General features: G+C 39.0%; 1 protein-coding gene across 3 annotated transcripts in view; it reads right to left on the bottom strand.

The window, feature by feature from the left end:
* The window catches only part of ano1a (anoctamin 1, calcium activated chloride channel a), a 77,395-nt gene that overhangs the window by 50,014 nt on the left and 3,701 nt on the right, over positions 1-23,680 (bottom strand). For all 3 annotated transcript variants that reach the window (XM_034140937.1, XM_034140936.1, XM_034140938.1), the window contains 2 exons: positions 14,890-15,041; positions 3,223-3,570 (listed from right to left, as the gene is read on the bottom strand). In XM_034140937.1, the coding sequence (XP_033996828.1) occupies positions 3,223-3,570; positions 14,890-14,982 (441 nt within the window). In that variant the 5' untranslated portion in view covers positions 14,983-15,041. The remainder of the gene's footprint in view (positions 1-3,222; positions 3,571-14,889; positions 15,042-23,680) is intronic.

The following is a 23,680-nucleotide window of genomic DNA, read 5'->3' as shown; positions in this document are numbered from 1 at the left end:
CACTGCCAGACTCACTTCACACACTTCAGCTCGGCACACTGACCTGTCTGGATACAGAAATACATAACCACCAAATTCCAACTAGCTGACTAACGGTATACATCACTGAGATTTTCCAGTTATTTAAATATAAAATCAATATTTTCTGTTTGTGAGCTGACAGCTAATGACTGATAGAGTAAATCCGTGGTGAAATAAGGTTGCTGCAGCTGGAAGGATCCGGCAATGTTCATTGGGTTTGTATGTTTGTTTATTAAAAACAGAATACAGAATTGTGGTTGATATACTCAAGTCAATAAGAGACATATGTTATTTTATTTATTTTTCAGAATGCAACAATGTTTTTTAGAACATAGCTGCACTTTTTAAGGAGTAGTTCAATTCTTGCTTAGTGCTGTATCTGACACCTTCAAGCCAGACTTGAGTTAATGTCCACGTAACCAGATTTGTCATCAAAAGAATATGCAGCAGCCATGCAGTGGTGAAAGGTAGGCAGCTAAACAAATACAAAACCACTATTTTGGCCGTGAAAGCTCAAATTATGTAGCCATTCAACATTGGGCTGAATGGATCTGTCAATCACAAGTTAGCCAAGACCTAAAGCCTATGCTTTAACGTATTTTTCACTTTCAAAGAAACCATATTTACAAAATGTACATAATGTCGTAAGACTTGAAACTAGCATTTGGGACCTTAACAGACCATAATAAATCAATTAAGAAACAACATGCAGGTTTAGGGCACTTCCACATTGGATTATACCTTTCTTAGTAGATGCTAGTCCACATGAACAAACCTAACACCACCAACACTTAAACTAAATGGGCAAAATATAAACACAGCTTTATGATTTTAGTTTCCTTCAAAAGTGGCAATATTATTTTGTGATAAAAACCCAAAGGCAAGATATATGAAAACCATGGACTTGAAAAAGGAAACCTAATTATATCTATCATCAGGCTGCCATCATGGATCAGCCTACAGAATATGATCTATAGGCACACTCCTGCCTTCATCGTCCTCAATAGTTCACCTTCTCCAAAGTTTGCCCAAACATTTCAAACCATTTAGAGTGACATCTCCTGACACTGTGAGTTGCTAAAAGCTTTTATTTTTATTTTAAATATGTTAAATATCAAGCTACATTATGTCACAGGTTTGTTCGTGCAGTTTTTATTGGATGATTCACTGTGCTAAGAGTCAATTTCCCCCCATTTAGCTTTTCTACAGAAAACGGACGAGGAGATGACAAATAGCTCTGGTTCACTGTTAATGAAAACATAGTCCCTGTGTTCATGGGTCCACTCACGTAGCAAATACTCAGTAGTGACACAAGAGCTTCTAACAATATAGCCGACCAAACATCCACGTTTAGATAAGATAAGATGTATAAATAAACACCAGAGTAATTCTCTGGAGTCAGTTTTAAAGACGGGGATTAAATTAAAAAGAGTGTCAATAGATCAGTCTGTTCTACCCTTAATACAATGTAAACCAATTTGATCAGTATTTAAAATGTAAGCATATACTCAGAAGAACTACATTGCCTAAAATAAGCCTTTCCTTTGAAGTTATAAAGGCAACAACATAATTTGTCTCATAAGCCGCTTTCACACCAAGTACTTTGCCGTACTTAGTGCCCAGCACTTAGTGCCAGCACTTAGTGCCAGCACTTAGTACCCCCATGGAACTAAGTACAGATCGCGTTCACACCGGAATAAGTCCCTGAGGGAAGATTACGCAAATGAAGCCGCTGACGTCACTTCTTCTTCTTCTGCTTTGGGTTTACTGGCAGGCCGCAAACCACTTCACGGCGTATACTGCCACCCGAAGTCCCCAGCCGGAAGTCCCCGGAGTTGTAAATCGCCAGAACACCGACACCTCCTCATCACTCCACCGCTCCAATGTTTTTTTTTGTGTTGCCATAAGTTATTCTCTCTCCGTTGGAGCGCCGGGCTAATGCTAATGTTAATAATGCTAATGCCAGCAAATACAATGGCGGCTTCACAACACTTTTCAGAGTTTTACGGGACGTGGTTTGCAATTCGCCCAGCCAATAGAAATTGGTACTTTTTTCTCCCCAGGAACTAAAAATGGGGGTAAAAGTTCTCTGAACTAAGTTCTCTTTTTGGTGTGAACGCAAAATTCCAGGCACTATCGGAACTAAAAGGGAAAAGTACGGGTAAAAGTACTCCGGTGTGAAAGCCCCTATTAAGTTTTATGCTAGAGCCAATCAAAAACAGACTTGCTTACATAATATGCGCTGGAATCAAAGGCAAAATGTATTTTCTTTCTCTGCTACTTCTCACAGTTTTGCACAATATGTTTGAAAGTATTCAGTCCTCTGACATTACTTCTCGTGCCAGAAACGGGTCAACGATTTCCCTCTTGTCAAATATCAGTTGTACTTTGTGTTAAATGCTAATTAGCAAATGTTTGCCCACTTACAAGCTAAATCCTCCTGGTGAACATTGTTTATTATACCAGCTCAAGCACAGCCTCTTAGTGTTGTTGAACACTCAGTGACCCATAATATTCTGTCCTCTTTTAGTAATATGATTATTGTTCCTGTTTTTTCAGATTTTATTTGTATTTCTTTAGTTCCTCTATTTTATTATCATCATATGCTTTTGTACACACATACCTGTTAAAAACAATGATGTTACACACTGAGCACCTAATGTTACATACTGTGCACAAAATCACACACTCCTGCAGACATATTAATTCAGACCACGTAGGGACTAGTACACTCAATGCTTTGTCAATGGCTGACACTTTGGACTTACTTTGATCCTACATGTTGCTGAAGAAAGAGCGTATAATAGCTATTTTATAGCAGGTAGTCCATCTTGAGACTTATAAGAAGAAATAATGGAAATGTATTTCAGATCTATTACTCTCACTCAATTCCATTTCCCAGGAGAAAAAACAAATAATATACTTTGTAAACTAAGCAGACAAAGAGGTTTATGTTAGATACAAAAAAAGGTTTGATCTTGTATTTCTTATTTTACCATGTTTAACTGCAACACTGCTATCCAAGGGCAATCTTGCTAATCTACCTGGATAACAACGTTATGCTCAGGATGACTTGCCTGGAGTCAGTTTCAAATAGGACTAACAATTTCAAGTATTGCCAATGTTAATGTTGTAAAATGCAAAGGTATAGTGCTACAACTGAAACCTTGAAAGACAGGTCAAATCACATTTATATCTCACCGCTTCGTCCTTTTCCAGCTCCAGCCCCGTCTCCAGGAGGTTTTCCTCAAACTCCTCCCTCCGGAAGCGCTTGTCATCCTCATGGTAGTCAGTCCGTTGATCCTGGGCGGCGATCTCAGGGTCTTCTTTTGGCTGCAGGGGGGCACGGCTGCTTCTCATGCTCAGGCTGCGCCGGATCCGTCGGATGAAGTTATTATCTCCGAACCTGGAGGACTGGCGCCGGATGCTGGCAGGCTTTTGGATTTGGTATGCCAGCACGTAGTCCACCCGGCGCCGCCCGTCAGAGAAGTATGGGCCAAGTCGTGAAGACAGAGAAGAGCCGTCATCCGCATACATATTTTTCATTGGCTAGAAGAAAGACAGGCAAAGAGGGAAATTACTAGATTTATTTAGATATAAACATCTAATTTAAAAAGAAGGACAAAGTTCAAATACAACAAGGTCAACAATCTCTCCATTGTTTTTACTGTGGTCAAATATTTTCTGTCACACCAAAGCAATATCTGCGATCACCACCAAAAATTCACTTTCGAGCAAAACTTCCTTGAACCACTCACAAACATGTTTCAAGTGAAGAATGAAACAATATCCTTATTGTTCTTTAGAGGCAGTTGTGTTGCATAGCTTGGTTAGCATTGCATGGGAACCTGTTGATACCTGTTGTCAGAGGTGGGGACTCGAGTCACATGACTTGACTCGAGTCAGACTCGAGTCGCATATTTTTTGACTTGAGACTTGCTTGACTAATATTGATAAAAGACTTGACTTGACTTTGACTTGGTATTCATGACTTGAGACTTGACTTAAGCTTGAGACAGATGACTTGAAAGGACTTGTCTGTTTAAAATTAAATATTTGCGTTTGTTTTTGTAGTGAGATATTACGTTTAGTTTTTTCGAGAAACGTGATTGGGTGATTATAGCGCCATGCGCGCAAACCTGGCAACCCACTAGACGGCAGGAGTGTCAGTTAACATGGCAGCGGCTAGCGTTACTTCACAAATAGTGAAGTTTGGATTCAAGGATTATGTTGTCGATGACGCTAATAAGAAGAGAACAGCGGTATGCAGGGTCTGCAGCATAAAGATCAGTGACACGACCACCACAACATCCAACTTCATTCGTCACTACAAAAAACCCCACAGAGAAAGGTGCGTGAATGTGTTGTGTTAGCTAGAAAGCTAACGTTAAGTTTAAGCTACGTTAGACTTGGTTTCAAATCGATTAAGCATTGCAAAGAGAAGACAAAACGGTAAATTAACACTAGAACCGCCAAGGGATTCATTTGTACTAACCCTGATACTGACGGGCTGAGGGAGAGAGAGAGAGGAAAAGAGATGCCTCGTTTATTTCCCCTGTGTTATCAGAAGTTACTGTAAACTTTTGAATAATGTAGTTCATCTACTTTTAGTAGTTTGTTTTAAATGTTTTAATTATGTTGTTTTTGTTTGTAGAAGTGCATCATTCCTTGATTTATTGTAAAATGAATATGAACTTTTTGATCTGTTATGATGATAAACTGAAGCAATTTCAAAATTAACCCAATTAAGTGAGTTTTAAATCGTCCTACTTAGTTTATAAGGAAATTATGAAGAGGAACAAATTAAATGATTTGAAAATGATATCTATGTAGGTGCTGATGCTGTTGGCGGTTCTAGTGTTAACATACATTTAAATTAAATATGTGTAATGGCAAATGCCATACAGTATATGATTTTCTTACCTGGAATTCTGCCTTTTTGAACAGACTTTTTGACTGAGTCCTAGCTATATTGTCTGCAGTTCTAGGGTTAATATGAATCTAATATGATTGTCATCGGTCTAAATTACATTTCAAATGATTAACTGTGTATGTAATGAAGATCATAGTGTGGGTTAAATCCATTTTCATAACCACTGTCTTTTAACTGATTTAAATGCGGAACCTGGGCTTATTCATCAGAATTTTATATGACTTGACTTGACTTGACTTGCTTGACTCTCACCACAGTGACTTGGGACTTGCTTGATACTTGTAGGTCAAGACTTGAGACTTGCTCATGACTTGCACATGTAGGACTTACTCCCACCTCTGCCTGTTGTCCTCAGATATATTACAGTCATGACAAAACATGCTTGCTTACGGGAAATGCTCCTAAACACATCCTTAAAAATATTAATAACTTAGTTAAAGGTCCCCTATTATACTGATTTTCATCAATATATTATAGGTGTCAGATATGTACAAAACATGTCTCTGAAGTGTTTTGCTCGATATACCAAATAGATCATTGCAGCATCCCATAATCCCCTCTGTTTCAGCCCTGTTTCAAAAGTGCTGATTCTCTGTCTGTTACTTTAGATGAAAATAAGGAGCCCCTCCCCACGCCCCTCTGAGAGATATTTGGTTAAAAAGAACACAATGGTGCTCTAGGAGGAGATTCAGGTGATAAGGTGTGTGTGTGTGTGGGGGGGGGTTACCTTGGTTGGTTAATGGCTAATAATCATAAAGTGGCCAAAATCTGATCAGCTCATTTTCAGACAGGTTTTTATATAAATGGGTCAGGACAAAAAGAGAGCGAATCTTTTTTCCTGAAATTTTCAGAATCTCTTTACACAGAGGGGACACATGTTGATGTAGAAGAGACATGAAAAGTGGATTTTGCATAATAGGTCCCCTTCAAAGGTCCCATGTCATGCTTTTCTGGTTATTACCCGTCCCCTTGTGTGTTATGTAGCTTTTTCTGCATGTAAACGGTCTGCAAAGTCACAAACCCTCAAAGTACACCCTGTAGCGAGTAAAACTCTAACACAGAAAAGACGTGTCTATGCTGCCCCAGAACGCCTCGTTGGACATTTCTCTTTTTCCATTGTTTCCTTCCGGGTCTTGTGACCAATTGGTCCAATGGACCAATCCGCGGAGCTCCGCACACACACACACTCACTCAGCCTTATCTTTTCTCACACACACACACACACACACACACACACACACACACACACACACACACACACACACACACACACACACACACACACACACACACACACACACACACACACACACACACACACACACACTCACTCAGCCTTATCTTTTCTCATCAATTTATCATTGTAACTCAATCTTGAAAATGACTCGGTTAATAATTTCGCAACGATGTCATCACTATCACTGACATGAGCCATCATGAACGAACTTATGCTAATCATAAATCTATCTATCATAAATCTATCGATTAGATTTATGATTAGAAAATTATAAAAGTAGGGTAGACATGTGGATATTATCCGGCTGAACAAAACGTGCATTTATCTAACAGGTTCGTTTTCCACAGACCTTATTTCAAGCTATTTTCCAAAATCCTATGGAGAAATCCCATTGCTTTTTTGTCGAGGGAACCCGAGCGCAGCTTACTTCCGGGTTTTAGGACGCGTCACTGCACCACTCTATACACATGCATAAACTTCACAGCGGGCAGAACTTGTCATAAAGTGCGAAAATAAAGCCCACCCATTTAGAGGGAAGATATGATTGGTCAACTGTACTGTCATTTGACATTACTCTCTCATTGAGTTACTATAGCGGGCCCTCTGTGAATTCATAGCTGGACCACCAATCAGCTCCTATCTTCACAGCAACTCGCAGAGACGAGCTTCTTTAATTTAACCCTTCACATTCAAACAGAAACTGAACAGGCAGATTCGAAGGATTTATTTCTTTGGAAATGTTATTTTAAATACAATTAAATTAGTTATTTTGGTAAAACTAATGAAAAATATAACAAAAAAAATATTGGAAAAAAGAATATTGAAAAAAAAACGTTTTTTTTTCTCCTTGCAGGAGCTCCAACAAGGTGTGTAGGACAGAGAGTGAATACACATACAGTACTATACAGATATGCTGTATGAGAAAACCAATGTGATTTTGGAACATTGAACAATGTAAATCTATTCTAGTAGACCTCAACAATGGAATTATGATCAGTAGAAATGGCCATGACATGGGACCTTTAAGTTATCTGAAGGCCTGATCCTTTTTTGTCTATAAATTGAACAATGACGTTGTTCTCATGATGCTGCCAAAAAACATTTCAATATACTGAAAGAAACACTGGTTGGACCAAACTAGTGGAACTTTCTACTTCTAATATCTACATCTAATATTACTTGTAGTACTTGTAAGTATTGGGAGAAGATGGTATGGATGTGTATTTTCCATGTTTTTCCATGCTTTAATCCTGTGCCCCCCTGAGGTTTGAAAGATTATGAAACTACTGTATCACATAATCTATCTTTTCTATTCTTGTAAAGTGTAACATCTTCATTTGTGCAGAACTGATTTGCGGTTACAAAAAACTCCAGCCATCATGTTAAAGGGGCAGATAACATAGTCCATGGTCGTCAGAGGACTTCATGCTATTCTTTCTCCGTATAGTACAGTATATTTGCCTCATGGTTCACTGGACTGATGCACTCCAGGGCAACACACATGTTCACACTTTCAATGTTACACCATTGACTGTCATTGACAACAGGGAGCTACAGTACATGCAACAAATATGTGCTTGTCCAGCTGAAAGATGTTGTTCATGGAATATTTATTTCACATATACACATATATGTCTATTTGTGTTTGAATTCCCAACTGTATTAAATGATATATGTTGTTGTTCTTGTCAAACAGTGGGTTATAAAGCCCTTCAATATACTGCTAGGCAAGTTCCTGCAAAAATGTCACCTCACACTTTAAAACACATTAAGAATTTTGCTTGCTGCATGTTGCATCTAGAGACTACGGGTCTCTGTTATTTGGTTTATATTGTCCAAACCAAGAGAAAAAATGACAAATAGTTGTATTTTAATATACCCACATGCCCTCAACCTGCCATGTGCAATAGGCTCCATCGCCTATTAAAAACACATGAAAGAGGCACACATAACATGCTCCTTCCTATTTTGAATTCAAAACCATGAACACACATACACATACTTATCCTGCTGCCACAAATATACTCACTACAACACAGAATGTGGATTAATCTACCGCTAGAAATAATCCCCAATAAATGAAATATTTCCTGCCTGCCCCAAAGCCACAACTGCCGACAAATACTGGATGTTATCATTTTCATTCACGCTCACCTTTACTTTAATTTAGTTAACTTCCTGGTTACAGACATCTAATAAACACAATTGAATTTTGCATTAAGGTGTGACTGTTTATTTGTAGATAATGTGTTGTGTTTTGTTCATCCCTCACGGCTCTTTGTTTTTCCAGCCAGTATATATTTTACATAGTCAGTTAGGTTAGCTTTGTTAAGGACAGGTTAATGACTGTTGTAATTCAGTCTGAGTTCAGTTCTGTTTCGTTGTCATCTTTTAAGGACAATTTTAAAACGTAATCACATTTGTTTTGCTCATAAATAAATATATACTAAGTAAATATTATCCAATACATTTGGAGATGAATGCCAAATGATTTTTAAAGACCAGAACAAAATGGTGGCTTTAAGAAAGTAAATAAATGGACAGTTTGCTGCAGCTTATTTACTTAAATATGGTATTGTCTGAAGTGTGACTTTTTGTCAGGAAGCCACAGGCAGAAATATAGGATCTACAGGCTTGAAATGCTTAAGTCATAATCATCATTTAGAACAGGATATTAGGGAGACTATATTGTGTGGAAAAGGGATTGGATTACAACTGCTTATGTGGCTGGTATACTGAATGTATACTGTATGTTGCAGTATGTTAAGAGCAGTCTCAAAACAGATTGTACTCATATTAATACACTGAAAACAGCTGAGGCAGGATTTAGAATGAAATTCTATTCAGACTAGGCCACCAACAAAATATCACTGCAGAAAATAACCTGAAACTACAATTTGTCCACATTCATTATTTTAGTTTCTGTTACAACTCTGAAAAACCACCATCTTTGATGACGTATTTTTTTTTCAGATGTATTTTCTGATGCAATCTAGCACAAATCTAAATAAAAACGTCATTTTGACCTTGCCCTGTCTGACTACAGCTGAGTGTATCCTGCCACATGATAAACTAAACTCCAGGCTATTCACATTTGTGTGTGTGTGCGTGTGTTATTGCGTGAGTGTGTGCTAGAATGTGTGTGTGAGCTGGCAGAGGTTATGGTAACACACTTCTGACAGAACCATGAGGCACACATGGGTCAAACACACACAGATCCTCAGCGACTTGCACTGACCCTCTGCAAAGTTGACACACAGTACAAAAGGCGTGCTGTATAAACTCTGACGGATACATCTTTGTTTTGATTACGTTACATGAGAATTTATGATGCTTTGGGGAAAGTGATGTCACTGGGTCACCAAAACAAGGAAGGTCACAACAGGGAACAGGATAGACATACAAATAGAGTAAAAACAAATACTGTAAGGGGTTATACTGTGTAAACATGTGCATCTAAAAAGGAATTATGTTCCACAAATAGTCTACCAGATAATGCGGGTATTAACAAATAACAAGAGTTTACAGCCATGCTAGCAGCTTTATTGGTTAAGTAAACTAATTTAAAAGTAGATACAAGTTTAGGGCTAAAGTTTGTTTGTTTGCACAGTTAAAAAGAAGTTGGAACCCATGTTTACCATGTCGACTATCTTGGTTTAGCATGCTAACTAGCACTAAAACTGGCACTCTAATTTTGCTTTAAGTTAAGAAAGACAAAGTTAGAAATGAGCTGATGAACAAAGGCAAGCATTTAATAGCAAATTAGGCAGAGATTTTCTTTTAATACTTGGTGGAGACCAAAAACAGAGCAAAAAGAATATTGGACAATATTTAGACTGAATGATGTTGCTCTGGTTCTGCTTGGTGTGTATATGGTATATGTGTGTACAGTGATAGCATTGCTGTGGTTACAGGTACTGACCCATTTCATTTTTTTGGGTTGTGCATTGGTGTTCGGATCAGGGGGTACAAACCCCACTGCAGTCAGCATGTCGTTGTGTCCCTGAGACACTTCACCCCAAATTGCTCCTGTGGGGATTGCCCACAGTATTGAGTATGTAAGTCGCTTTGGATAAAAGCGTCTAACAAGTGACATGTAATGTAATGATGCATGTGAATGTTATGTTGATTAATCAGTTAACATGCAGCGTTAAAGCAGTACAAATAAAGGTGAACTCCTTGAGTGACGAGAATACGCAAATCTGAAGGCAGCAAATTGCATGGGAATGTGTCATGGCATTAAAAGCTGCTGATATCCAACACGGATGTTTACTTAGTGATATAGAGACAATTGCATGGCCAATAAATCGATATAAATCAACAATAAAACTGAAAACTAATATTGACACAGCGGGCACTGTGGACAGTGGAAGAGCTTTTCCTTTTACAGCCACCGACCCACTGTTCGTGTGGGAGATAAGAACCAGTATCAGGAGGGTCTGCTGTGTGTGAATGTGTGTGTGTAAACTGTATATAGCAGCCCCCTGCCTCATCCCCACACACATACTCATCTTTAGCCCTCTCTCAACAGGAAGTAGTCATAGCAGCAAAGGTCAGAGGTCGCTCCTCAGAGGGCGCATGAGGATGTGGTGGTGTATGCATCATTCACCAATAGGAACTCTTTTCTCACTAAGCCACCGGGAAATGAGGCTCTCCTCTCCTCTGGGCTTCCACATGTACACAGCCACACACAGCCACACAACACACACACACCACACACACACACACACACACACACACACACACACACACACACACACACACACACACACACACACACACACACACACACACACACAATAAGCTCAAGGCTGAGACAAGCCAGCAGTTTTCAAGTCAATAATGTTTTTCGCAGCAGCAGTGAGCTGCATGCAGCACTGGGAGCTGTCTTTTTGCACGTTGGAGGCTTTCAATCACAATTTTGGCCGCAGTGCCAATAATAAATGTGCAGTAAGTTATTACAAACCCAGATAGGCAAGGGCAATGCAGAAAGTGTTATGATATGAGATATCTGTGCATTACAACAGGTAAAAACAATCCCATTTACGGTGCTCACAACATTACATAGAAACTTGTTAACAAAATGTAACATTGTCATACTCCACTGGCCTCAGTGTATACAGTTTTTGAAGTGGCTTATTCTTCAGTATTTCCAAAGCTGAATAGCACAAGATCTAAGTGAGAAAGCGACTCTTTGAAATAACTCATCCCACTAGAGGAAAAGTGAAAGCTTTGATTTTGCTGCAAAGCAGAAGTACATTTTTAACCAAGACGTCCTCTGAGTATAATTCCTAAAATATAATTAGTGCCTTGCTCCACCAGAGTGACCACATGATCAATTATGCAAATGATCTTTGAAGCCCTATTTCATATGCAGTGAAATTGGCCATGGCTGCTTTTCTGTTGAAATTAAAGTTTCTAATTATACAATATTTTCTCAGCATGTTATCCCAAGACTTGATTTAATTATCTGGTTGTTGTTATTATGGCCTCCAGGCACAGGTCTTGGGGGGATTGTGTGTGTGTGTGTGTGTGTGTGTGTGTGTGTGTGTATGTGTGTGTGTGTGTGTGTGTGTGTGTGTGTGTGTGTGTGTGTGTGTGTGTGTGTGTGTGTGTGTGTGTGTGTGTGTGTGTGTGTGTGTGTGTGTGTGTGTGTGTGTGCAATGACTCACCATTTTTGGAATAAACTATTGACATATGTATTGACTGTTTTATACTATCATTGACTGCTGACTCCTGATTACTACAATTTATTTCAAATGCTTTTTATCATTACATGTTTCTTTTTGTATTGTTTCAGATGGCATGTACTCCTATGTTGCTGTTCTCTTTGTTCCTCTATTGTGTACATTCTTATCTTACGGTGGCTGATGTAATGCCCAAAAATATTTCCATGAGGAGAAACATGAGCTGCACTTTCAAAAACAAGTCAAATATAAAAAAAACATATGTGCCAAATGGGTTTTACTTAAAGCACTGTATAAAACAAACGCTGAAATGAAAAAACGCCGAAGCTCAAAACACCACGTAAACGGGGACACTAAAAAGGGACGCACAAAGCGGGGTCTGGAGCGATTGTTGATGTTCGAAGATTATACAGTTAAACAAGTGTCACTGTTGGCAGAGTTAGTCTGTTTTATAATTGTAAGTGTTTTGTCAGTATATTTAAAATGGCTAGGTTATCTACAGTACGTTAGCAAGCTAGCTTACAGCAGATCTGCAGGAAGGAAGGAATCATGTGATCACATTGTTAGAACAAGCTAAAACTAATATTTGAGGTACGTTTCCCATGGTCCCGGTCCCAGCTGTGTGCGTCACATTTGAATGTCCTATGGTTTCTGATGTGAAATGATGAATGATTTAAGGGTCAGTTACATTTCCTTCAGATGACTTTGTCTGCTCCTGTGCAGCTCGAGGCTTTGACATTCTCAGACAGAATCAGTATAGACAGCCGCTTCAGTGTCCCATGAACAGAGAGGCGACGTTTGGGAGACAATTGTGGTTTGTCTCCATTTATCTGCAATCTTTGAGTGCACTTTTTAATTTTTGGATAAAACACATTTTCCTAGATTTAAAACTGATTCATTTGAATTGTAAAAATGTTTCAAGACAATTATGTATTATTATGCAAACCTTTCAAAAGATACCAAATTAAAATGAAGTCAAGTTCATTATTATTAAGTCTAGACAACACATTTTCATAATTCCTCCCTTAAGGCCATGCATAACTGTAATGAAACAGACTTGAATAGAACATGAAGACTATAAAAACACATTTTAGTGGTGAGTAAGGGAATGCAATATTAAATAGATCATTCAACCTGCAATCACTTTTTTGACAATATCATCTATCGTCTATCAACACATCTACATTATTATTCATGTGATATCATGTCTCTGGACACCTGATGACTGTGGGTCCAATATTCACTCTCTGGTGTAACTCCTGAGGGATATATCTGCCTCTTTAGCTGCTAAATGCTCCACTAGGTTCAGCAGATAATATGTGTGTGTTTGCTGTTCAGCAGGTAGTGAGCAGTCTTTACAGCTGTTTGCTTTTGAAAACAGCTGCAGCAGTGACACAGAACAAGCAGGTCAATTGGCTGTAATATATCTTCACAATAAAAATCTATAAATAATGTAAACATGTGAAAGGTTGCAACACTTTCACTCTGAGCTAATATGAACATATGTTTCATTTAGACCCTTGATCTCCAGTATAAAGGACTTTGTTTGTGGTGACCATGAAAAAGCTGTCTGCTGAAGGAGAGGCGCCGAGCTGCAGGAATATCCTTCAGCTCAAGTGGTCGCTTTCATAGCTGCTCTTTTTACTGCTGCTCAAGCTCAATATTCAAGAGCCCTGTTGCATTTCAGTCAGTTAACATGTTCTGTAAAACAAATGACTTCCTGTTCCCCGGACACTATGCAAATATAAAACAGTTGGCTATAGCCTAAATTACGGCGGTTCTTTTGGCATACGTGTAGAGAGTCAAAAGTTATTTATGAATGCAATGACAAAGCATAAGTTAGAGTTATGGATGGTTGAGTCTTGGCTCTTTGAAATGGTTTATGCACCACATACTTTTGAGTAGTCCCCACATTTCCATAAAATAGGAATGCTGTAACTGGGCTGTTCACAATATACATGTAGCATTTAATAGAGCATCACTTATATCCAGCACCATGGTAACAGTGTGGAGCCGATCATAATCACATATCAGAGGTGAGCCTGTGTTGGCATGCTGTGTGTGCACCTGACCTTTCATCAGCGCTGATTACACAACACAGCTCGTGTCAAGAACAACTGTGATGCAATGCAAGTGAAGATTCCACTGAGTTATCTTCAGGAAATCACTCCATTTGTATTGTGTCCTGCATTGCTGTGTAAGCACCTAAGCACATTGTGAATATCACTTCATATTTGTTACTCAAAGAAATAAATTGTTTTCATGAGAGGGCCGTGTGTGTATTTGCAGTTTAGCTTGTCAAGACACCTGCAAAACTAAACTATGGCTTTGGGGAGTGGTGTTGACCTTTCACGCAACTGAATGCCTCCATCACATGATGGGTATCAAATGAAGTAAAAAAGAATTGGTTTAGAAGGTGTCAAATTATACTCTTTTGGAAATGGTATCACCTTAAGGTCCCTGCTATTGTCATATTTTTTAAACACAACCCTGCCACACACACAGGTTTACCTGCAAGAGGTTTTCCTATTTCCTATTCCTAGTAAGTTGAGGAGTATTCTAGAACTCTGTCTGCCCATGTCCCCAGTTTCAAGTGTTACTGCAGGTGGTGATAATTTCCTGGTCGTCAAATACAGACGCTTTGTCCCACCCCTCTGTGTTTGATTCCGACATACAAGCCAACCTCCAGCGTCTTGATTAGACTAACCAGGCTTCCAACTAACTCCAATGTTAACCGGTAATCCAAAGAAATATTAGACTGCTTTTAACTTGATACTTTCAGGCTTATTATTTGAGCATTTTTCACAGTAATCAGAGACATGCAGGTCTTTGCTAACTATGTCAAGAAACAAAGCCATGAAAATATTCCTCTGTGTTCTAATGAAATGTAATGTGCACCTTTTTGGCTCTTTTCATAAAAATGTATTTTACTGGTCCTCCGTACTGGCCCTAAGTCACTGCTCTACGCCACACATCATGACCCAGTAGAACAGTACGGTGTCGGGTCTTACTATGGACTCGTTGCTCCTGGCGGTGGTGTTGAAGTCCACATCCAGGTTCTTCTCCTCGCCAGCGACCGGCAGGTAGTTGTCGTTCCTCCTCATGCTGGCTGACACCTCCTGCTGTGGGCTGCCTGAGTGCTCACGAGCTAGGGCTGGAGATCCTGGGAGAGGAGCAGAGAGATGAATATGAAATGAGTTATTAGCCTAACAATAGCACTGACCATGCAGAGTTCAAAGTCCTTGATCCAGGCTAAATACCCTGTTTCTACCCGACTTTTTCTTTTTGTTGATGTCGCATTGGATAAATCACCATGGGTGCTCAGGCTTTTAGTCCCTCACAACACACATCCTACTGACACAATCACCACAGTCAGATCCCAACAAAAAACCTCCTCACTGTAGTGCTCACCATCCTCTGAACAACCTGTCCCCATCATTAGTGTCTTTTTTGATTGTCTCCTCCATGTTTGCCTGTTTTTTTTTATCATGTTGTGCTGCTTTGAACCTCTTAGAGTATTAATCGAAGTGTATGGTGTCCTTGGGTATCGTGAAAGGCATGCTTGAATAAAAATAAATGTATTATTATAAAACATATTGCTAAATCTTCCTGTGTCGAGGCTTTAAACATGCACATACATAACAGACTGAAAAGAGCACCCCATCAAATGAGAAAGAAACAAATCCATTACAGATTACCTCGTTGTTTTCTCAGTGACATTATACAGGGGGAACAGAGCCATCAAGAGCAGCTGTTGGTTAAACTGCAGCTGAACAATAGTGTTTCTTTCATGTTGGTAATAGTAAGAATCTATCTGACTCCCGGCCAAAGCTTCCTGCCACACAATATTCACACTGAGACTACATATATTACTAAATGCACTATAAACCATTAGACACAACCTAAGATGCAGCTTCTATTTTTCTGAAAGCAGAACTGTTTTGTACTTGACTTTGAATTGGATAACTAATGCATTTTCTTTCAAGTTAGTGTTGCCACAGTACGTTGCACTGCTTTAACCTGTTAAGCCCTGAGCCTGTTTTTCAGGTCTCAGGCTCGAAAATGACATTCCCAGAACAAATTACCATATCTTCCCTTCTAAAAGGGTTAAATTAATAATCTTTTTTCTCAAAGTAATGATAAACCTGTGAGTTGGATGTAGAAAAGTCAGAATCAATATAGATGTTTTTTATTTTAAAGAAAATTCAGATTTTACATAGTAAAAAACTGTAAATTATAGTGTCCGTCCAAAAATTCTTTTTTACTTAAAGTGAAAATCACCCTTGGATGATGGGTTAGTAGACTAAAAGCTTTAGGAATCCAAAGTACAACATATAATAAGTACCCTGTATCAAGATTGAAACAAGTGACATTTGACCTTTTTAGAGAGGTTTAGCAAAAAGAAACCACTTCTGGGGTCATTTGGGTGGATTTTCCATATCTCTGGCCCTCCTCGCTCGATTTTGATGGTTGACACCTCTTTCTGACCGTTAGAGCCAATAGAATCGAAGGGGGAGTCCCCCACACACACGTTGTGAAGAGAAAAGGTGAGGGCTTCGCGCATGTAATTTTGCATCAGAGTGAACCTATCTCTAGCTTTGACATCTGGAAACGGAAAAGTAGTTTTAATGCTTATGGATTATCAGAAATCATTTCAAAGGGACACAGACACATTAGATTAACCTATGGATTAACTTCAGCAGCGTTTTTATAGTTTTAATGCCATTGAAGACCACTTTGGAGAGACTACAGAGCCAAGGTAAAAATGTTAGCATTTTTAGCTACCTAGCGTCACCTGTTTTGATGTCCGTTTTTGCTTAGAACGTCGCAAATACGTATAATTCAGTGATAATGTCGGTGTCAATCGATTCTGTGTCACCTCACGATGTGAAACGATGTGTTGGATGTGGTGAAAAGATGAATAATAAGGTTTTGTGAGTGATTTTCGGTGCAGTAAAGTGTTAGCATTTTTCGCTCGTTGCTAATTCAGAGGCTCAGTGTTAGCATTGTGGGTTTTCTTTTGAAAAAAAAAAAAAAATTATCAGTTAGATGAGTTTCTTCCCGTTACATGGATATAAAACATTCATAGTTTTATTAAATGAACATGCCCTCAGACACTGTTTCCTGCAAGATGTTGCGGCAGTGCCCCGGTACCGGGGTCTCTCGGGCTTAACAGGTTAAAAATATAACAGCCTCATAAAATTCCTAAAAAATATATAATAAAGGTTGTTTCAAACAGGCTCTTGATCAACTCATTCAGTAATCCCTCAATAAGCAAAACTGTATGGATATGATCATCTTAAGGCAAGTTCAAATGAGTAAATCCAAAAACAAGAATTGATGCAGTGAGGATTTATATTACAAACCAAATGTGAAAGCCAGATTTGTATAATCTGCTAAATGAGACAGATTGTTTAGCAGCTCATCGAGGGAAATGCTACTACCAGCCATTTATTATACGAAAATAAAACATTATTAAGAACCATTCAGAATACCATTTTGAGATATTACGTTTTGTTTCCATGGAAACAATTTGGTTCATAAATGTAACACATTTTACCCCCTCTTGTCCCAGATCACTCACAAACTTTACGAGATGGCAGTAAACGCAGCACGGCACACTGAGGAAGGCTAGAAATAAACAGATAAAGACGGATGAACGGCCACTCTCCATTTACAGGAAACAGCTGTCGCCATGGATACTGATAGACGCGCGGCTGGTTCAACCATTATATTACAAGCTGTTCTTCTGTAATATCACCAAAATTAGCCCGATCCAGCTGATTTATGTGAACTCATTAGCGGAGGCTGAGTATTATCTCTGAAAAGAATGATGGGATGGAGGTTAGTGTGCTCCAATGGCAGACATTTCAACAGGATCACCTTCCTCTGTGTGTAATGAAGCTCTCAAGATGAAGGTTATCAGTCACAGGGTGTTTCTCAATCGCGAGTACGCTTGCTTGGTAGCACATGTCTGCCGAGCATCTTGCTTCAGAAGCGAGTCAAGAATACTTCCTGGCATTCGGAAAACGAAGAGTGGAACACGCTAGCAAGTGTGCAGGTGTGCGTCATATGAGAGGCCCCGCCTTACATCTTCCGCCACAGATTTGGGGAAATTGGTCCGTGCGCAAAGCATTGTGGGGATTTTAAGACCGCGGAGTCTACTCATGTGCAGCCTCGATATTTCTCCAAACGGAGTACGCCGGGCTCGGTAGATTTCCAAGTATGCTGGAGATTGGAACAGTACTTCGGCGGCACTCGATGATGTAGTATGCTTGAAATAGTGGCTCTGAAGCAGCTTTACTCGCGATTGAGAAACACCCACAGACTGCTGTAGGCTAAAACACTCATATATATTTATACCTTCTCTAACCAGGCCACAGTTTGTAATCACGACATTCCCATCAACCGTGATGGATACTTTTAATTAATAAAAAGCTCAGGAGGAACCATCATGAAGAAAACAATTGAATGCACCTCTCCTGGGTGTTCATAGGGAGTATCAGTATCACTGGATAACTGCTTGTTACACACTGCTAAACACAACTCGATGCTAATGTGTTCAATGTTTAGAGAGGTTAGTAATATTAGATATTCTCAGTTCTCTGACGTTCAACAAGATGACGCTCGGAAGGCGTCCTCTCTGGGTCCTGTAAACACAAGTTAAAGGGGACCTATTATGCAAAATGCACTTTTTGGGTCTTTTATACATAAATATGTGTCCCCGGTGTGTCAGGGAACTCACAACGTGTCAGAAAACAAAAGGGGGGGGGTGCTAACAAGCAGATCCAGAATTTTCGCTCCTATAACGTCATTGGCGACATCCGGCACACATGACACGTCCAACCTATCGTCTGCGGCACACGTGACACATCCCAACCTATCGTCGGTTAGGTTTAACAGAAACACAACTCCTTGAGGAAATTGCCAACTCGGCAATTGCCCACTTCGGTAGAAACCTTTTTGGGGACACTTTATCATCCGTCAAGACCAGAAGAGGGGGGGTTCATAAGGCAACAGTGAATGGTTTGCGTACACTTCGGTCTTCAGTGACTGTTCATTGTTGGTAGAACATATGACTGTAAAACGCTGTACCATAATTCCACTGATACATTTCACCACCCTTATGATTTTGTCAGAATAAAAAAGGAACTATCAGTTCTGCAAGGGGCCATCAGAGTACTACAAACATCTGCGCCTCAAACAAGGCTGAGCAAAGAGACATTGCCCTTTGACAATAACAAACTACAAATTAAGTACATTTTGAATAAGTCAACCTCTCTGTTTATTTGTGGTTATTTTTGCGATGAACATATGTTGAAACTCTTCAAGCTCTGTTTTGGTTTCCAACCACTCCTGTAATATCTGGCTCTTTAGCTGCTAAATGCTCCACTGTGTTCACTAGCTAGATGCTAACACTAACTAGATGAAGTTTGTGCCAGGCAGATACAGAGTGTATATCACAGTTTATTTCCTGAACAGCTGCTGCTGGAAACAACGCTGAAGAGAGCTGTGAGAAGCAAAACAATCAATATGGAGGCGGAGAAACCAAAACCAACTTGGGACCACTTGGTCTTTAGCATCCCAGATGTTAAATACATTGAGATAAGATTTAATTTCATTAATAATTTGAATCAACTTGCAGCCGTTCAAAAGTTACTGCAGATAATCCATCAGAGAGATTTCCTTGTGATGAAATGAACTAAAACCACTGACTGTCTGATGGTAAAAGTCTGTCTAATGCAACAGGGAGCAGCCTTAATGTAAAGTATAAACAATATGATTAATGAGCTCAAACAAACAAACCATCACTGTGGTCCTTTAAAGCAGCACTGCACAACTTCATGTCAGTGTGGAAGAGTTTGAGTAGTAATCTGTTGAAGAATCTCAGTCTGGAGAAAACCTGGGAAACGTTGAAGAAGAAGTGGTTTGAAACTAATGGACTACAAACCATGCCACCAGTGCTGTGTGGTTCTAAAAAGCTGCACTAGACAGCCTCACGTGTTGGTGGCTATAAAGAGGTATGTTTTAAAGAATATTTAAAGGAAGTCAGACAAATTAGGTCTACATTTGTTAATTATTTAATACAGCAGCATGTTGTTTGGATTGTGCATTTGTTATTGTCACTATCATCATACGAATCAGAATCAGGAACAGGTTTATTGCCAAGTCGGTTAACACATGGCAATAAACCTGTTTCTACTGATGATAGGGACATAACTATCATTGAGCAATGATTGGTTAATATTACAGGCTGTTTTCATACGCTGTTCTTATTTATACCTACAAAAGTAAAGCACAATAATTAACAACCCACATAATCAATTAGTATAGGTTATGTTATCACGGGCCAGGACAGGTGAGTATAAACAACACCGAAGTCCGGTAATGGCTAGTGTCGTTGGGTTTGGTCAAAAAAGGCTTCCATCATTATTTTAAACCAACATTGACTTACTTGTTATGTGACTTCCTTACATAAGCAATCCCAATTCCATAGTTATTTTGAAATGTCCATATTTCCAAAAGCAAACCAATACGCTTTGTTGGCTAATCAGGATTCGCACTGCAACTTTCTGAAGACGTTATACAAATGCTTCCAAGAGATAACATTCAATAAAGAGACAAGAAGGTAAAAAGATTGAAGGATGAGCTAATACATTGGAACCTATAGGGACACCAGCATTACAATCTGTCAACAGAGTAAATGCCAAGTTAATTCGCCCAATTTCCTCTGAACTGCAGTTGTTTACTGCCAACATTGGATAGTAGAGTCGTTATTCTTGTAAGATGAGATCCCTCACGGGATGACTATCACCCAAATAAGACTATGAATTGTTGCTATTGCTATATATATTTTAATATTGCCTCCACAATGATATTGTTTATATGCTTAGTGGAAGTGTTATGCAGCCAACAGTTTCATTCAGACTTAACCAGTAGCTTGAGTCCTGTTTCTGACTGAATATACAGTATTTGCAGCCTATAATGGCTTCAGTAGGAACCAGTGGGAAAGATGTTCCTATAAACACTTAATTAGTCTTTCTGTCTTCCTGACAACCAGCTTTAGTGGTGGTGTACATAATGACTGCCCTACCTCAGAAGCTCAATCACAAGCAAGGAGCTGTTAGACTGCCGCAGAACCTCTTAGGGAGATGTTTTTAGTGGAGGCTTGGCTATACAAAGTAAAGTCATGTCCATAGGTAAGAGGACTTGTTGCGTCCAACTTTCCAATGAAGGGGAAGTTAGAAAGTGTACATGAAATTAAGGCAACTATAGCTCAACAATGACACTTAAATGGGTCATTGAGCTCCATGGTGTTATGTAGAACTGGCACAGACAGGACAGGGCCTCAGGCGAAGCTCGCTGTAAAGGTGAGAGGATAGAACAGGCTTGTTTTGTTTGGGCAGATTTAATTACCTGAAGTGAACTTGGTGTAACATGTCTCGCATGGCAAGTTTGACTTTGACAGCATCAGCCTACTGACACTGAATATCTCACTCAGAATCCAGGCAAGAATACTTCCCCAAATGTGTGTTCGTTATCTGGTTAAACAGTATTCTTTATATGTAATTATCATTGCATGAAGAAAGTCCTTGATGCTGTTGTTGAATTGTGCTATTGGTTTGTTGGTAGGTACTGCCACAGGAAATCCTCTAATTTGCCACAATTAAGTTCCAATAAGTGTCTGCAACCACATTATGTGTTTATTTAAAATAACATCAATCAGATTTATAATGGGTTTTATTAGTTTCAGGTAGGGCTGCTCGATTATGGCAAAAATCATAATCTCGATTATTTGGGTCAATAATTGATATCACGATTATTAAAAACGATTATCCATTTACTTTGAAAACATCCATTTATTGAAAAATAAATTTGAACAGTATGTTTTTAACAGTTGATTACCCTGAACTTTAAGTATAATTCAACTGAAAAACCAATTAAAAATAAATAAATTAAATAAATAAATAAATCGTTTTATTTCGATTATGTTGTTTTCATAATCGTTGCAAGCCAAAATCGTAATTGCGATTAAAATACGATTAATTGAGCAGCCCTAGTTTCAGGTAACGCCCTCCATGGCAATGCAACCCTGCCCAAGTCTTGATATAATCTGCCAAATGTCTTGACACACAGCCTAGACAGGCGGCACCCAGTGTGGGAATGGATTTGCTTTCACAACATGAGATGTTTTACTGTAAATCTACATTTAGGACTATGATAAGACCATGTTTCTGAAATCTGCACACACACGGTTATCATGTTACCATTTGTGTCCTCTTAGATATCAAAAAGCAGTGTGTTAGCATGGTCAACAGGTTAGGAAAAACCTTTGACCTCAGTTAGCAGAATAGTAAACCGCTTAACTTGCAATATAATAAGAGCCAAGCCCGAACAGAGACATGCTGCAAAATAAAAGATCTCCATGCAAATCACTGGAATAGTCATTTGCCTGTTGCCTTGAGAACTGGTGCTAGGATCATGCCAATACTTTTAGGAAATCCAGGAATCAGAAAACCTGCAGAAAAACTCAACGGCTGAACCTTGTTTCACCTGCCTTGGTCTTGGCTACACAGGAGGGGTTTACATTGAATATAATAGCAATCTAACAGGATCACAAGGCATGCTGACAGTGTTTACCATCAGGGTGATGTGAACTGGCATCTATCAACCCCAATGTGTACCTGTCCACCACAAATACTTACGTGTTACACAATGGCTCTGTTTCATAAGAAAGAGGGTGCCACATAATTCAACTATCCAACAATTCAGCACATGTTGCCTGCTTATGGAAGAAAGCCACAAAAGGTCTGAGGCATGTGTGGAGAATCGAACAGGTGTGTCAAACCAACTGAGCTCACATGAGAGAGCATGGCTGGGAAATATGGACACATGTTGAGAATTACCAAAAGAGCATCCCTATGCAGATCTGTTCATGTTCATGACAGTGATTAGCTGCACTAATAAATATATAATATTGGTCATATTATCAGCAACATTTTATTTCACACCTTGTGTTTTATTTCGACCTAGAAATGATTTTACACAATCAAAAAGCATCCACAATGTGTAGTTGTAATCACTGTTCACTTAAGCATGGCTGAAACTCATCTTAAAATATATACACACCAACTATCCTCACTACCCACAACAGTTTTTGGTCCAATATTCCACAACATGTAATGGATGAATTCTACACAACACCATTTATCTGTTCCTGCATTTCAAATACAATTGGAAAGAGAGCATTAATGTTTAAGGCTTCCCCAAACTGGAATAAAACGCACTTCTTAACATCGTTTCTGCAGTTGATGTGTTTGTTAATGTGTTTACCTTTTTTTAAGTTAAATTGTATGGTAGTAAAATATGTATTCTATATCATGTTTCCATCCGCAGCTGGATTTTAGACAAAATATTGTAGAAAAATGGTCTGGGTTTTCCCAGTGGAGTGTAAAGTGAAACAAGTATTGTTTATATGCTATGATACATAAACAATAGGCTATGATCTGAACTATCCCTTCAAGATTAAGGTTGTCTAGGCTTCTTGTGTTAAATAGAAGGACGTCTGTGAAACTACCATCCAAACTGTAGCCATTTTACCCTGCATTGTATTGTAGTGTATCATTTTTAATCACAAACTACATATTTTGGTTTTTGGTGTAACAGTAGGATGAAGCTCCTTACAGTCCAGCAGTAAAGCCATCTTGTGATTTTCCTTTAAAAAGCTTCCAAACTACCGCACATGTTCTCTCATTAAAATGTACAGTCAATGCTTAAAGTACTCCTGTACACAAACGTTGG

This window comes from Trematomus bernacchii, unplaced genomic scaffold (assembly GCF_902827165.1).
Source record: "Trematomus bernacchii unplaced genomic scaffold, fTreBer1.1, whole genome shotgun sequence".
Taxonomy (NCBI): Eukaryota; Metazoa; Chordata; class Actinopteri; order Perciformes; family Nototheniidae; genus Trematomus; species Trematomus bernacchii.
This window is presented reverse-complemented; position numbering and strand designations above follow the sequence as displayed.